Here is a 15,063-nt window from a genome sequence, read left to right on the forward strand (position 1 = left end):
ACTCCCAGTTCCATGGTAGCACTTGAACGCAGAGTGACTTTAGGACCCAGTGAGAGACAACCAGGGGGCGCGTCAGTCTGTTTAATCTCACCACAGAACCTGTAAGCTGACTTTTGCTTCCTCTGTGACACTTCATATGTTCCGTCACAGCAGTTCCTTGGTGTAAGAGTCGCAATAGAGAAGTGCACTGCAGTGCCACCATTACTACAAGACAACACCATGATCCGTGGACAGGGACCTTTGTGATCTGACATGCCTGTGAAAGAAACCTTATTCCAGGCAGCGAACAGCCAATCATGGAGCAGCAGGCCTGGATTCTGAGAAGCATCCTGACCCAGCTGGAGAGTCAGGAGGCTGCGGATGAGGGGGCACCAAATTGTATTGCTGGGGAGTTTGCGGTGAGTCAGCTGTAACAGTTCAAGCATTAAAGTTCTGCTTTAAACAGGAATCCATGATGAATTCCTCTGTTTCACCTACAACTTTCCTTATCTATGATGGAACCATGTAAAGAAGTAAAGTGTTCTGTTATTGAGAGAACAGACAAAATCTAAATGAAAACGAAAGTTTCTAAGTTGTCATATTCAGCAAAAAGTACCAACAGTTTCCTAGGCACTTTAATGCTTCCTCTTTGCGATCACGCAAGACACTGACGAGAAATCAGTGAGGAAGAATCATGTCTTCACCACTTTAAAGTACAAAGACAAACAACTGTGGCAACCAAATGTCCACACACACGCAGTTAATGGTGTTGGAGTTCATGTTTGACATCTTGTGGCAAGCTGCCATTGATGACTGACAGCCTGAGGACAGCACTGTTTGGTTCCCATGCTGCCCCTCTGCCGTCCATCTAGACTCCCCTGTTTCATCACTTCCTTAAAGGACAAAACGGACTCTGTGTTGTTTTTAGTCACAGACGGTCTGCAAGTCTTTCAACAGACTCTTAAGCTGACTGCCAAGCCCTCTGAACAAAAGGAACAGTGTCTCAGAGAGTCCCATCAGCACGGACGGGCCTTAATCCGGAGTGTCACTCGGTCAAGGGTGGAAGTTATCAGCTGGCATCAAGACACTCATTTCATCTGTAGTGCATCATATGAAAATTGACTCCAATCCTCTGCCTTTAAACTTTGAGTCTCACTGTTTTTGGTGCTTTTATGGGTTATTTTATTTGAAATATTACCATATTTGTCATAGAAATGTTATAAAAAGCCAATGAAATACAGAAAATGTGTTTTCTTCAAGGTTGGGAGATGTCCAAAGTTGCTAGCTGTAGCCATAAAGAAGCTACAAAGTGGTCAGTGATCATACACTGGCATTGCTAAAGTCATGTCGGGCCTACTTTTGCCTTCAGATTTGTCTTTATTCTTCTTGCAAAGATTCAACAATCGGTTATAAATTTTTATCTATATTGAACACCTACATGCAAATTTCCTGTTCCACCACATTCCAAATGTGCTTTTAGGGTTGAGATCTGGGTACGATGGAGTAAATTTATTGTTATTATCAAGAAACCAGTTTCACATGATTTCAGACAATAGATAAATTGATGCAGGTTGTTGCATTTAAATTATGTTCTATTAATACTAATAGGCACTAAGTGTGTAAAGAAACCATCCCCCACACCTTTAGACCAACACCGCAAGCCTGAGCTGTTGACACAACACAGGATGGATTTATGCTTTCATATTGTTTTTGCTAAATTCTGACACTACCCTCTCAGCACTTCAGCTACAATTCAAAATCAATGGAGCAGGCAAAATTTTTCTAATCTGTTACTGTTAGATGATGGTAACCCTGTGCAAATTCTAGCCTTAATTTCCTGTTTTTAGCTGAAAGGACTGCATTAGCTCATATGTTGTATTCAGAGATGTTGTCTGTGTAACATAATTTTAACTGCAGAAGCTACTTCAGCTATCCTCCACATCCACACACCTTAATGCATTAAACTGCATGTGAGGCTAAGTCACTATCTGTCTCAGAAAGTAATTGAATGTGCCCAATAAAGTGGAAAGTAGCCTACAACAAAGCTACAAGGAAGAAACAAGTTACAATTGTCTTCATAGCCCTTCAAATAATTTGAATATGCAAGGCAGCTGAACATGAAACTGAGTTGCATTCAACCTGGCATAGAAACCGCACATACAACGTTGTCCACATTCACACTTCACAAGAGATAGTGGAAATAAATTAAAAGTGGATTAGTTGTTGGTAAAACCTCCAAAAGGAAGTGTCCCCTATCACCTATTTTAATTTTTAAAAGACCATGTCTTAAAACGGTGAATAATTATGAGGGCGAGAGCACTTAGAATATCTTGTGTAATCAAGGTGCATTTGCATTTTTTGTATCTCTCCCTTTCTCTGTGCTTGCTTATTATTTCAGTATGTTTGAAAAAGTCCGTATCCTGTAAGTTAAAGATAATTCTTATGCTGTTAATTTGGTCATTAGATGAAAAAGTAGCAGAAAGAGAAGGTTAAAAATTTTGCGTCTGAAATACATCTGCACTGCTACACCTCCTCTTTGCTATTCTTGCATACCAAGATCTCCTGTGGATGAGTGCAAAACCTTTTAAGCATGCAATTAAAAACCAGTGTCCTCCCAGTTGCACAGATATTTAAATAACAACCTGATCGCATGGAGCATAATGCAGCAGAAATCCATATTTTGAGGCTACAGCAAACTCACATGGCCTCTAAATGTGTTTGGCATCTCATTTAGCCAGTCTCTCAAAATACTGGTGTGACTTCCCTTTTAAGAAATAGGGGACGATTGTCTTCAAAATCAAAAGTTTTGCAGCATGAGTGTTTGTGTTGCTTTCCTCTGTATGCTGTATGTCTTAAAACATATATAAGTATATGAAAACAGTTTAAGTCCGGGTTCAGATGCCACAAAATGACATACATTTTGTGACACAGTAAGTCTGGACACCCCCTGTGTTTCTTTTATGATACATGTATGTTTTACATGTTGTATACATAGTCACCTGACTATCTAGGGCAAAAAGTACAATGCTTTATATGTGGTGATGAGTCTCCCTCAATAGTCAAATAATTATTACCTAGTTCAATCAAACAATAGGCTTGACTATGCTTCCGTGGCAGTTAGGGTTAGGGTGTGTGAGTCTTCATTAGTGCAGTTACAGGACCTTAAAAGTGTAGCATGAGATTAAGTACTGTTACTGTCCGGCTGTTGAAGTTTGAGCAGGACGTGTGCCAATTTTGTGCTAGTGGCAAACATGTGCAGTAAATTTGCATCTCTAAATCCACTGCAATTTTTTAAATGTTAAAAAAATAAGGCAGATTTAATGACTTTCCCTTCGGTCTGACAGGAAACACTCAGTGAACATTAGTAATTTACAGGCTTACTTGATGGACTTTAGGAGACAGAAGACAGAAAAAACAACATTCTTGAAGAGTCATTTGACATACATTTTTATCTTGAATTTCTTACCTTAAAATAAGAGTAGTAAATTAGTAAATTAGGGATGCCTCAATCAAGATGTTTTTGTTTTCCCTAAATACAAATATGAGTCAATTCATAAGAGGTATTTAATTATACTTCAGTTTGCATTTTTTCCCAGTAGTTTATTAAAATCAGTACAGTGCACATGCAATAAAATAGTTTACATTTAGTCATTATCATGTATTGTGATTGTGTATCACATGATTCATTAACATTACTCTGCTTTCTTTCACCATCAAACGAAGGCCACTAGAACAGAAAAAATTGTTAAAATAAAAAAGAAAAGTTGCTCTCTTCACAAACTTAGCGCACAATGTTATATTTTATGAAGAGTGTCTAGGAAGCTGTCTGTACTGCTTTCCTGCAACAGCTGTCAATGTAAAATGTTTAAAGTAGGTAAATTTCAACCACTGGTTAGAACATGGATACCAAATCAATAAGCAGTATTTAGACCTGGATTAAGATTTCTTTAGAATACATGATGGCCTTTATATATGATCTGGTTGGGAACCATTTAATCAAGCGATCTTGGAGTTCTATCTTTTGAAATAACACAAAATGAAGCATTCATATGGCACATTTTAAAATGGATTGGTGGAATGCTGCAGACCTTGGCCTTTGCTTGAAATCTCTGCCCAATGAAACACACTACAGTGTATACAAAATCACTAAAACAGTGAGTAAGAACGTGACGTCCTTTGTAAAACTGAAAGACACCAATGAGGTTGGAGTTTAACATGGCAGACGGGGTGGTTGCTGGAACCAATCTTTTAGAAAGGGAGCAGATTGTCATTTTTTGTAAATCAGGTATTTGCAAATTACATAAACATTGTATGCATTTGCCACTTTTCACTTCTTGTGGTGAAAATTATCTTATGCAATGAAATTCTGTTAAACTACATAGGTATGGATTATTCTTCGGCCCATTTCACATGCATTTACAGCCGTCAGTTTCTCTATCTTCTTCTATCATTAATGTTATATAATGTAGCATAATGTGGCCAATTTATTGTTTTAAAGAGGACAACAAGAAGCATGAATATGAAAAGGCTTAATTTTTGAATTTTTATTATAGCAAAATGGTGGTGTTTACTCATCAAGACATAAGGTTCTGTAATGTACAAAACCTTCCATTGAAAACTTTTGTTGCAACATCTAAAACATTCAGTAAATACCAGGAAATGCTGTAGAAAATGCAAGTATATTAAAATATAATATTTTTGCACTGTAAATGCTGTTCTTGCTAAATTTATATTTTTCATATCTGATTTTATAAGAAACCCTCCTCAGCTGAGAAAAAATATGAAAAAAGGAAGCTTCAAGCTGCAGCTTAAATGATTCTTTGTAATAGATATCTTGTTCATGGTGTGTTTGTTCCATTGTGGTTATATATAGAAATAGAAAAAAAAAGCCCAGTGACATTTATACTGCCAGAGGAGAAATGACAGCATCGTAGTTAAAAATGTACATTGTAAAAAAATCTTTTGTTTTTCAGAGGCTGAAAAACCAGTCAACAAAGTATCGCATTGACAAGGTTTTCTCCACCAAGACTGCAGAAAAACAAGAAAACATCAAGAAGAATCGATACAAAGACATTGTTCCCTGTAAGTTGGCCTCAGTGCAAACCTGTGAAAACTGTGGTTGGCATACATGATTATACAAATGGTGTCAACACCAAATGATGATTCTGTCAGTTTGATGATACAGCTCACAGTTGATCAAAAATGTGAGCTGTATGTTCACATTTTTGTAGTAGTTCTCAGCATTTGTAGTAATGCTGAGAACAATTTTATAATGCTAGTGTTACTGAATAGATAAATGATTAACACTGTGTGCACATGACACATTTTTTCTTTTTCAAGCTATTGGGTGGGAAAAATGTTTCATAAAAGAACACTTTAATTCTGCCAAAGCAGTAATAACAACCTGCAAGATGTCAATGAGAAATTGAGGGTTTCCATTATGTTGCTGCTATACCCGATGCATTCAGGGTGGTATGCTAAGCCAAGTGGAGGAAAAGTATTTTACTTCATAGATTTTTTTTTCTGTTTTTGCTTCATTGTTGTTACACAGAGATTTTAACATTTTCCAGGAACAAGGAATCTGTGTGTTGAGGAGGGAAAATCGTTAAGATTTCAAATTGTTTGAAGAAAGTAATTTCATTTTAAATAATCTACAACTCCATATTTTATGTTAAATTGTAATCCAATTTAAAGCAAATACTTTATGCAAAGTAATATTTTAGGCTTTCGGTTTATAGTCTGAGTCAAAAATAAAAATAACAATAATCATTAATAACCATGAATCATTAGTATTTAGAAAACGATGGGACACTACATGTCATTATAGGCTTCATTCATCAAATAAAGACTACACTTACTTTGACTTTAGAGGGTTCATAATACAGTTGTATATTGTAAACACAGTAAAATAGTCATAATTTGTTGCTACTCTGCATTTCTAAATTCTTTTAAAAACATTTTACAGCTATACTTCGATTTTACTTTGATTACTCAACTCAGCTTCCTGGAACATTTGGTTGCAAACATTTCATTCATAATGTAACAAGGGGGAACACATTTATTTTCACAGAGTTTTGGATAGATGTTGCCCTTTATAGATCATTTTAATATTACTATGATCTGAAACATTTTAATGTGACAAAAAGAAAACATATTTTTTCACATTAATCAGCAATGGATTGAGTGCTATGGGCAAAGACTGTATTAGTTGTATACCACGTTGCCTGACTCAAATAGCAGGAAAAAAACAATCAAAAATGTAATCAGATGGAGGCGACACCTCTTAAGGGCATTAGACTACCAGCACAATACAGTTGAATTGAGTTTGTCTTGCTGGCTTTTGCATTTTGTGAAATTTAAAATGTTTCTGGCACAACTTCACAGAATCCCAAGGTGAATGGAGAAGATAAAATACCTACAAAGGTGAAGACTACAGCAATGCTAGAAGTACTAAGAAGCAATTTTATTAGTAGACCAAAGCATTTCGGCTTGATGGTGTTTTGGAGTCTTCACTTAAGCATGTATTGTGAAACATTCTGACATGTGGGGCAAACTTTTCCTACCATTTCTGTCTGTCATCACATCCACATTGGTTTCCACATTAAGCCACAGTAAGTTTACCACAATTAAGTGGTGATAATCCTGCCTATTGGGTGTATGAGGTATCCTCTGTTGCAAATGAATGACACACACTCAACTGTGACATTGGCTTGTAAAATCTTCCCTCAAACTTAACAGTTACACCCTCTTTAGTTCAATCCAGATGTCTCTTTTGCATCCAATGATTTAAATATTGTTCGCTGGGTTTCTGCCAAATCATTTTCCATCTGATTGCTTCACGGTGCTTAACTGTTTTGTCATTTCTCTGAAAACACTGGACATCTGTTGACATCTTTTTAGGTTTTTGTTTTGTTTTTCTCCTAGGTGTTTTTACTGAAAACACCTTGCTTTCAGTAAGCCCACACATTGACAAAGACATAAAGATTCATGGCTGTTTCACTCGTGTGATCAACCCCAACTACTTTCCAACCACTTTTTGACATCAATAAAATCTTTCTGTGGACGTCATTTTACCCTTGACTTTTTCATCACATTTCCATGTCTAGAGGGAAGGTGATAGTATATTGTAGCTGAAATTTGTTTGGAGTGTTTGTAGAAACTTTAAAAGTCAGGAAAGGTGGTATACAACAAAATACATGTTAGATTCATCTTGGCAGTTTTCTACTTTGCTTTTTGACTGTTATGAATGGTGCATCTGTAAAATTACATGTATGCATTTTATCTTTACACTTCTGTGTTTGATGTAATTTAGTTTTTTGCTCTGTTTTTCAACAGGAAAATGAAAGCTTATGCAATCATTGAAATTTTACATTGATGGCACTTTGACTGCACGTTTCTCCTCTTCTAGTTGACCACACCCGAGTGAAGCTCACTCTCACCACATCCAAAAAAGACTCCGACTACATCAATGCAAGTTATATTAAGGTAAATTAAATGTACCTTGTTTTCTCAGTAAGTAGTTCTACTACTCATTTGATATGAGAAGCAGTGCATCTGCTAATAATAACTATAGCTACGTAGTATAATCAACAACATCCTTTGCCTGTGTGCTGTGCTCTGCTTGCAGGGAATTTCAGGAACCAGGGCGTATATTGCTACTCAGGGTCCGCTTCCACACACATTGGTGGACTTTCTACGGATGATTTGGGAATATAACATAAATGTTGGTCGGCTTGTCATTTGCTGCAGTTGTCAAAACGTCGTTTCTGTTATGATCCTGTTGAACTCCTTTCGTTTTCCTTCATTCCTCAGGTTATTGTCATGTCCTGTCGAGAATTTGAAATGGGAAAGGTAACAATGACTTCCACATAACACAAATTTTAAATTCTCATGAATTTAAAATGAAAACATTTCAGAAGTAAATCTTTGTTTCTTTCTTTCTTTTAGAAAAAGTGTGAAGTGTACTGGCCACAAAATCAAGAGGATACTTTTGTGTGCGAGGCTTTTACTGTCCACTGTGTGAGTAATTTTTGTATCGCTTTGTCACACTTCCCACTCAGACAGTTTCCTATAACTGTTTTAAAATTGACATTCCAGTTTTCCAGTTATTCACATCCGACACCCACAGCACGCCATGGAACGTTTGAACAATATAAACCTAAAAACATGAACAAAATAACTAATTCTTTTTTCTTTTGTATCTTATTATTTAGCAGTTTTTAATAATCAGCAATCTTAAGTGTTTTTTTCTTCACTTTTTTCCAGAATTCTGAGGAAAGTAAAGGAGACTATGTGACAAGGACGTTAAGGTTGACTTATCGCAACGTAAGCATTACCGTTGAAAGTAGCCCTCGTGACATTTTTTTCTGAGACAAAAAGGAGATAAGGAACTGGTTTGTTGACAGCCACAATGACTGAAAACACAGACTGTAACCTCAAACCAAACCGAGTTATTCAAATGTTAGGTTTGCAAACAAAAACATTAGACATAAAATTTGGGATGAACTAATCCCAAACATTTCAATTTTCTATTTTTCAGTGTAGCCGAACATTGAAACAGCTGCATTACATCAACTGGCCAGATCACGGCGTACCAGACACCATCCCACCCATTCTGGACATGCTGCATGAAATGCGCTGTTACCAGGCGCATGACGACATCCCCATATGCATCCACTGCAGGTCAGAAGCTTTACTAGTACATGGGAATGTTACACATTATTATATGAGCAAAGACTTTTTCTTTTAACAAATATTCATTTATTTGTCTGAAAAAGATAAATGGCAAATATGTTGTTGATTATGTAAGCAATAATCATTTCCTAAACAATTTGACTTTTCTCTGTTTCTGAAGAAATAACCCCGGTGTAGATATTTAGCTTATCAATTAAACCACAAACAAAGTAATATTCAAGTACAAAATCAAAAATCAAACCATAAAAACTTCTTAACAAGGAACAATTTTTTTCTTTGTGTTTTCAGAATAATGCTAATGGTAATTCTAGACTTCTTAATCAGATAATCAAATGGCACATTGTTAAACTGATAAAAACATTATTTTTGGGTTTTCAAGAAAAAAAAAAACAAAAAAAAACACTTACTCACCCCACATTTTCAGCACTGGTAAATGAGACAACTTGGTGGACCACAAGGTTGCATACTTGGAACCCTTCTATTCTCATCGTGAATTCCCCAAAAGCTACCCATTACTAGTCATGCAGATAACTCACAGTGTACTCACCACTCAGAGATAAAAATACATTTTATGATGAATAACTTAATCACACACATAAGGCTGTTTTGATGATACGTAAAACAGTAAAGGATTAGATACATTACGTAGAACATGGGGGTTTCAAAGAATTAAGCACAGAAACTTCATAATTGCAATATTAATATTAAGCTGATTTCTTATTCTGCTACACAAACATCTAGAAATGTCTCCTATATGTTTAAATAAAGTTCACCTTTTAGTTTGTATAATGTACATGCATTGGGATAAAGGGTGTATAATTAACTGCCTGCTCTAAATAGAGCAATTTACTTTTTGCTTTGATGTTTTTTTATTGAAGATAAAAGTTTGAGAACTCCAAATTTCTTGAATGAATGTTAATCATAAAATAATCTAGAAAAAATGTCTATGGCTATGACAACTTCCTTAGTCACAGACAAAGCTTCTACAGTATGTGGGATTGTTACAGCTCTTATGGGGTTCTTGCTATGGCATTCAAAAAGAAATTGCATAAAGTTCAACGGAGTGTCACATACAATATGTGTTTTATTGTATGTGACAATATATATATATATATATCTCCATCCATCCATCCATTTTCTGAACACCCTTTGTCCCTAATGGTGTCGGGAGGGTTGCTGGTGCCTATCTCCAGCTGCGTCCCGGGCGAGAGGCGGGGTACACCCTGGACAGGTCGCCAGTCTGTCGCAATATATATATATAGGCTGCACAGTGGCGCAGTTGGTAGAACTGTTGCTTAGCAGCAAGAAGGTCCTGGTCTTTCTGCATGTAGTTTGCATGTTCTCCCTGTGCATGGTGGGTTCTCTCCGGATTCTCCGGCTTCCTCCCACAGTCCAAAAACAAGACTGTCAGGTTAATTGGTCTCTCTAAATTCTCCCTAGGTGTGTGTGTGAATGATTGTGTGTCCTGTATGTCTCTGTGTTGCCCTGCGACGGACTGGCGATCTGTCCAGGGTAGCCAGTCTGTTTATTGCATTTATTGCAAATGTAGTATTAGTTTTAGAGATATTGAAAATGACAGGGAGATGATCATACCTCAGTCCAATCACATTTTCAAAATGTCACTTTTTTACTATCACTATTTGCTTTAAATTATTGTTTTAAATATTTGAAAGTTATTCTATGCATTTTATCCAAGCATCAGACGTTTGAATTTTCTTAACTCAAGAACACACATTACAATTGATTTGTTTTAATTTTAGTTTTTAGTTTTTGCACCTTCATGTGTGAACATTGTTTGCGATGCAGAAAGAGGTTTAACTGATGCCGTTTTGTTACTTATGGGTACATGTCCTCATGCATCAGGCCTAAGTTGTTAGGCCCCTCCTTTCTTTTTTGACAGGAAATGCACGTAGGTGGTGAACCAACGGCCCACTGCACTTTAAAACGCACATGTGGGCTTTCCTTCTGAGTATTTCCACCACTTGCATTGTGGTTTCATCACTCACCCTTATCATTTATTCAAGATTTCATAAAGTTATGGCCTTCAAAAATGAATGATTCAGGAAGTAAACTGCCTATGTGTTCTGTGCTGGAATAAATTAATTAGATCCCACACGGCATCGATATGTACGTTAGTGCACTACATGATTCACACTCTAAGGTGGTGGCAGCGTAAGATTTACTGGCAATAAAGAATGTGCCATATCAGTAAGACTCACTGAGGGTTTCACTTCCTTTCTTAAGATATGGTTTTATTGAGACAACCAAACAACTTTTTCTAGAAAGATTCAAACAATCCTTCTTGTTGTGAAACTCAGATATGAAACAGTAAACATTTAAAGACAGAACATTCTAAATTTCAAATAAATGTGCTTTGACATTCTTACAGTCATTTTCCTTCCCAATAATAATAAACAACTGTATCTTTTAACAGTAAAGATGTTACCAGATACATTTGCATGACGGAAATGATAAATTGATCCATAATGGGTCATTTGTGGTATATCCAAAGTTTTACCATTCCACCCCTACACTTATCAGTTGGGCGAATTAATTTCTGTCAAAAGCACAAACTGTTCCAAAGGTCCTGTGATTCATTCTGATACAAATGTGCAAGCCACAGTTATCTATTAATAGCTCTTCTATGAATGCATTATGAAAGTATTCATTGTGTTGTTTTATGAACATGATGTTAAGCTAAATAACTTTTAAACTAGACAACTTCACATCTTTGTAAACAAATAGAATTCAGAGAGGGTGCACTTGTGTCCCGATGCAAGACGTTGGTCAAACCTTTTGCTGTTGTGATTTTAGTGCTGGCTGTGGAAGAACAGGAGCCCTGTGTGTCATTGATTATACATGGAACCTCCTCAGGAGTCAGGTAAGACTGAGCAGTGTCAGAATATTGTTGTTTTCATTGGTTGGACAGCAACATATTTTATATATATCGTATTTTTGATGCGTGCCTGCTTACAGATGATCACGTCAGACTTTAACATCTATAACTTAGTTCAAGACATGAGAACCCAGAGGCCATCTGTAGTTCAAACAAAGGTATTTACTCAACCTTTCAGAAAGCAGAACTTCTCTTCAGGCTAATATCGTCAGCTTCATTTCCACTTCTCTACAGCAATAAAGATTGATCTGTATTTTGTTCTAAAGCCACATGCTGTAACTCGGTATGCTTTTGTTGTTTACCCTCAGGAACAATATCTGCTCGTCTACAGAACTATTGGGGAACTGTTTCGGAGGTATTTGCAAACTATGGAGACACAAAGTTGCAGCACAGAGGTGAGCAACTACAACAAGAAATCGATCTAAAGGTGCAGGTTGAAAAGGAAAATATGTACAGTGGCATGCAAAACAACCAATGAGAGTCAGGAGGAAAGTCTTAGCACTGTCAAATAATCTTGTATACGTGCTGCGAAATGTGCTAATGGTGGAGAAACAACTTTATGATACAGGAAAATTGCAGATTTAAATTTAGAAGTTCTCAGAAATTCTCTTAGTACTTGGCTGAATTAAATTTTAAACTGTATGACTTAAGTCACATGTTCCAGTTAACATTCCACAAGCTTTTCTCAGTAATTTGTTGAAGTTTTGGCCAATTCCTCACGACACTACTGCTGTAGCTTGGTTGTGTTTGTTGGTTACCTTGCACCTGGGGTCCGGGTTTTGGACTATAAGGTTACGTCAGTACATATAGATGGATAACATTAATGTACAACCTCATGAAGTCTGTAAATAACCATTTTGACCTTTTGCTTAAGATAAAGAAATGGTACATACTTGGTCATTTGATAAGATCCTCTTGTAACTATCTGTGTTTTCATCTGAACAGGTGACGATGCTTCAATCAGCCGTTGCTGCCACAAGTGAAAATGATCTCTCTGACGAGAGTGAGGAGCTTGACTTAAACCCACACCATCAACACCTGCTTGAAGAAGAGAGGGGTTATTTCCAACATTACAGTTCTCCTTTGGCTCTGGCTTCAGAAAATCTAACTCCCTACAAATACGAAGACTTACACTGGGTCCAGCAACAATATAACCCATTCCACGTTATACCAGAGGCTGTGAATGCTATGCAGGACTTACATGAGAAACCGACCAACTCTCCTAAACTGCTTCACACCAGCCCTGCTGTGTTTATGAGTGAGAGCATACCAAACAAAGATGACACCTCTGTACTGAATTCTTCATCTTCACCTGCTGTGCCTGAGGCTGTGTGTCTGATGGTGGAAGATCCCTATTTTGACACTCCTTTGAGCTCCCCTTCATCCGAGGAGGCTCCAGTGGATGAAGGACAAGAAGACTCCAAGTGGACATGCAGCCCGCTCTTCAACGGACCTTCTTTTCTCTTGAATGACCAGAACATGGAACCCAGCTCTCCAACCTCAGGTAAGCAGAAACATGTTTGCATGAGTTAGTCTTACAAAAAACAGATAAGAGTTGTTGAATTGCAGTCATGTGTTTTGTTTTACTTTCAAAGCGCCAGCCAATGATGAAGCGCCTCCACCTTTACCCAAACGAACCCCTGAATCCTACTTCCTGGCTGAGGAAGAAGGTTCGTTTCCTCAGTTTAGACATTAAAAGAAAGATATCTGGTGCCATTATCTATTTAAAAATCTGATCATCTCTGATTGTGCAATACATGTTGAAAAGTGAGTGACATAAAATCTTGGTAGATTGCATTTGTTGAACAAAATGTTGTCTGACAGAGCTGCCAGATCCATGTGAAAGGTTGTTGATTATCTTTCCACCAAATGCTGCTGATGAACCAATGAGGGAGAAGGCAGGTAAGAACACATCCATGAAAACTTTTCTTTAAGAGCATAAGATGTCTGCCACCATTTTCCTTAAATGTGTAGTAATTCTTTGGGTACTTCAAATACTGATTTTTATTTAAATATTTAACTTTCTCTTTCTAAATTCTCAGGAAGCCCTCCATCACCTGCCCCCCCACTTCCAGAGAGAACCCCAGAATCATTTGAATTAGCCTCTGATCCAGGTAATATTGCAACTGCATCCCTATGATAGCCACATGTTAGATTGTCTTAATTGGAAATTTCTTTTTAAATGAATAAATTTTGCTTTTCAGTTCCTGTCACAACTCAGGCAAGGCTGCCACTGGCAGTGAACCTGGACATAATAGGACTGTCTTCAGAGTGGTCGGGCACTTTGACTCCAGAAGATGCAATTCAGGAAAAACCATTTGTGAGAAGCAAGGTGAGGAAACATTCTTCTCACTGGAAGATGTAGATTATTCTGGGAATTTAATGGAAGAAAGGATGTAGAACAGAATAACATTGTTCCTCAAAGCAATTTTTTTTTTTTTAATAAACAGAGGATGGCAGTGCTTTCAACAATGGTCAACATTTATGCATGAAGCAGAGTATAGCGCTAGGTAAATACAATCAAAACAAACTGAATCTAGCGGTAGTGAAAGAAATGGTTCATGATCTTTCACCAAAGATAAAAGAGAAATTACACAACTGCTAAAATCTGATGCCACTTCATTCATGTTTACGTTTCATGAAGAATGATGTTGTACTCATCTCTTCTTCTTCTTTGGTTTTTATGTTGTTTCCTTCAGTGATTCTTGAGGGGAAGGTGTTTTTCAAAGGGTTAGGTTTGTTTGACACATCATAATGTGAAAGGGAACAAAACCCAATGAAAATGTAGCAAATGTTGCAGCTTTGATCTGCCATCAAATTAAATCTACTGGTCTATTAAGTGTGAAAACACCCTAAGGAACAGTCTGTATTTCAAATACTGAAGAGGATCTGCTTACTTTATATCTGGCTTTGAGAGACTTAGTACCCTTTTTACTGGATTTTTATTTAACAGTCAAGCTATGAACCAGCCTTTATGCTGCATGTCTAGAAAATCTTTCTGTAGATTTTCTGAAAGCAAGCTTTTTCTTTTTTTTTCTTGCAGAGCCTCAGAGCAAAAATGACTCTCTCAGGTAAGATGTTCTGATTGATAAAATAACCACAACAAAATACTGTTATGACAAATTACATTTTTTGCCTCTCAGTTTAACATTTGCAAGCTTTGATGTTTTTAGAAGAGCAATAATATAATCAGCTTTGTGTTTTTTCATGATAGCTCCAACTTCAGTAATGCAATTTGATCAAGCAAATTTCCACAATTCCAGTTCACCTCTGGTCCCTATGACTCCACCACCTCTTCCTCACAGTAAGCTTGTCCGATATAAAAGATCAAGAAATTTCAATATTTTTCTTCTATCAGAACTGATTAGAAGGGGGGAAAATCTACGTGTACATTCCAATTTGTAAAAATAAAGTTTAAACATTGTGCAAAACATACTATAGAATGTTATTTGAATTTCAGAATTAATCAAAAATGGTTAGAAAATGAGAATTAA

At 36.8% G+C, this 15,063-nt stretch overlaps 1 protein-coding gene across 1 annotated transcript in view; it reads left to right on the plus strand.

The window, feature by feature from the left end:
- Positions 1 to 15,063, plus strand: part of ptpn22 (protein tyrosine phosphatase non-receptor type 22) — a 19,950-nt gene continuing 4,887 nt past the window's right edge. The window contains exons 1-18 of the mRNA XM_044128672.1: positions 1 to 398; positions 4,953 to 5,061; positions 7,388 to 7,464; positions 7,607 to 7,702; positions 7,792 to 7,830; positions 7,927 to 7,998; positions 8,245 to 8,304; positions 8,519 to 8,661; positions 11,488 to 11,554; positions 11,650 to 11,727; positions 11,878 to 11,964; positions 12,515 to 13,073; positions 13,165 to 13,239; positions 13,394 to 13,471; positions 13,612 to 13,683; positions 13,774 to 13,901; positions 14,613 to 14,640; positions 14,784 to 14,873. Of these exons, the coding sequence (XP_043984607.1) occupies positions 297 to 398; positions 4,953 to 5,061; positions 7,388 to 7,464; positions 7,607 to 7,702; positions 7,792 to 7,830; positions 7,927 to 7,998; positions 8,245 to 8,304; positions 8,519 to 8,661; positions 11,488 to 11,554; positions 11,650 to 11,727; positions 11,878 to 11,964; positions 12,515 to 13,073; positions 13,165 to 13,239; positions 13,394 to 13,471; positions 13,612 to 13,683; positions 13,774 to 13,901; positions 14,613 to 14,640; positions 14,784 to 14,873 (1,960 nt within the window). The 5' untranslated portion in view covers positions 1 to 296. The remainder of the gene's footprint in view (positions 399 to 4,952; positions 5,062 to 7,387; positions 7,465 to 7,606; positions 7,703 to 7,791; positions 7,831 to 7,926; positions 7,999 to 8,244; positions 8,305 to 8,518; positions 8,662 to 11,487; positions 11,555 to 11,649; positions 11,728 to 11,877; positions 11,965 to 12,514; positions 13,074 to 13,164; positions 13,240 to 13,393; positions 13,472 to 13,611; positions 13,684 to 13,773; positions 13,902 to 14,612; positions 14,641 to 14,783; positions 14,874 to 15,063) is intronic.

This window comes from Gambusia affinis, linkage group LG01, assembly GCF_019740435.1.
Source record: "Gambusia affinis linkage group LG01, SWU_Gaff_1.0, whole genome shotgun sequence".
NCBI lineage: Eukaryota > Metazoa > Chordata > Actinopteri > Cyprinodontiformes > Poeciliidae > Gambusia > Gambusia affinis.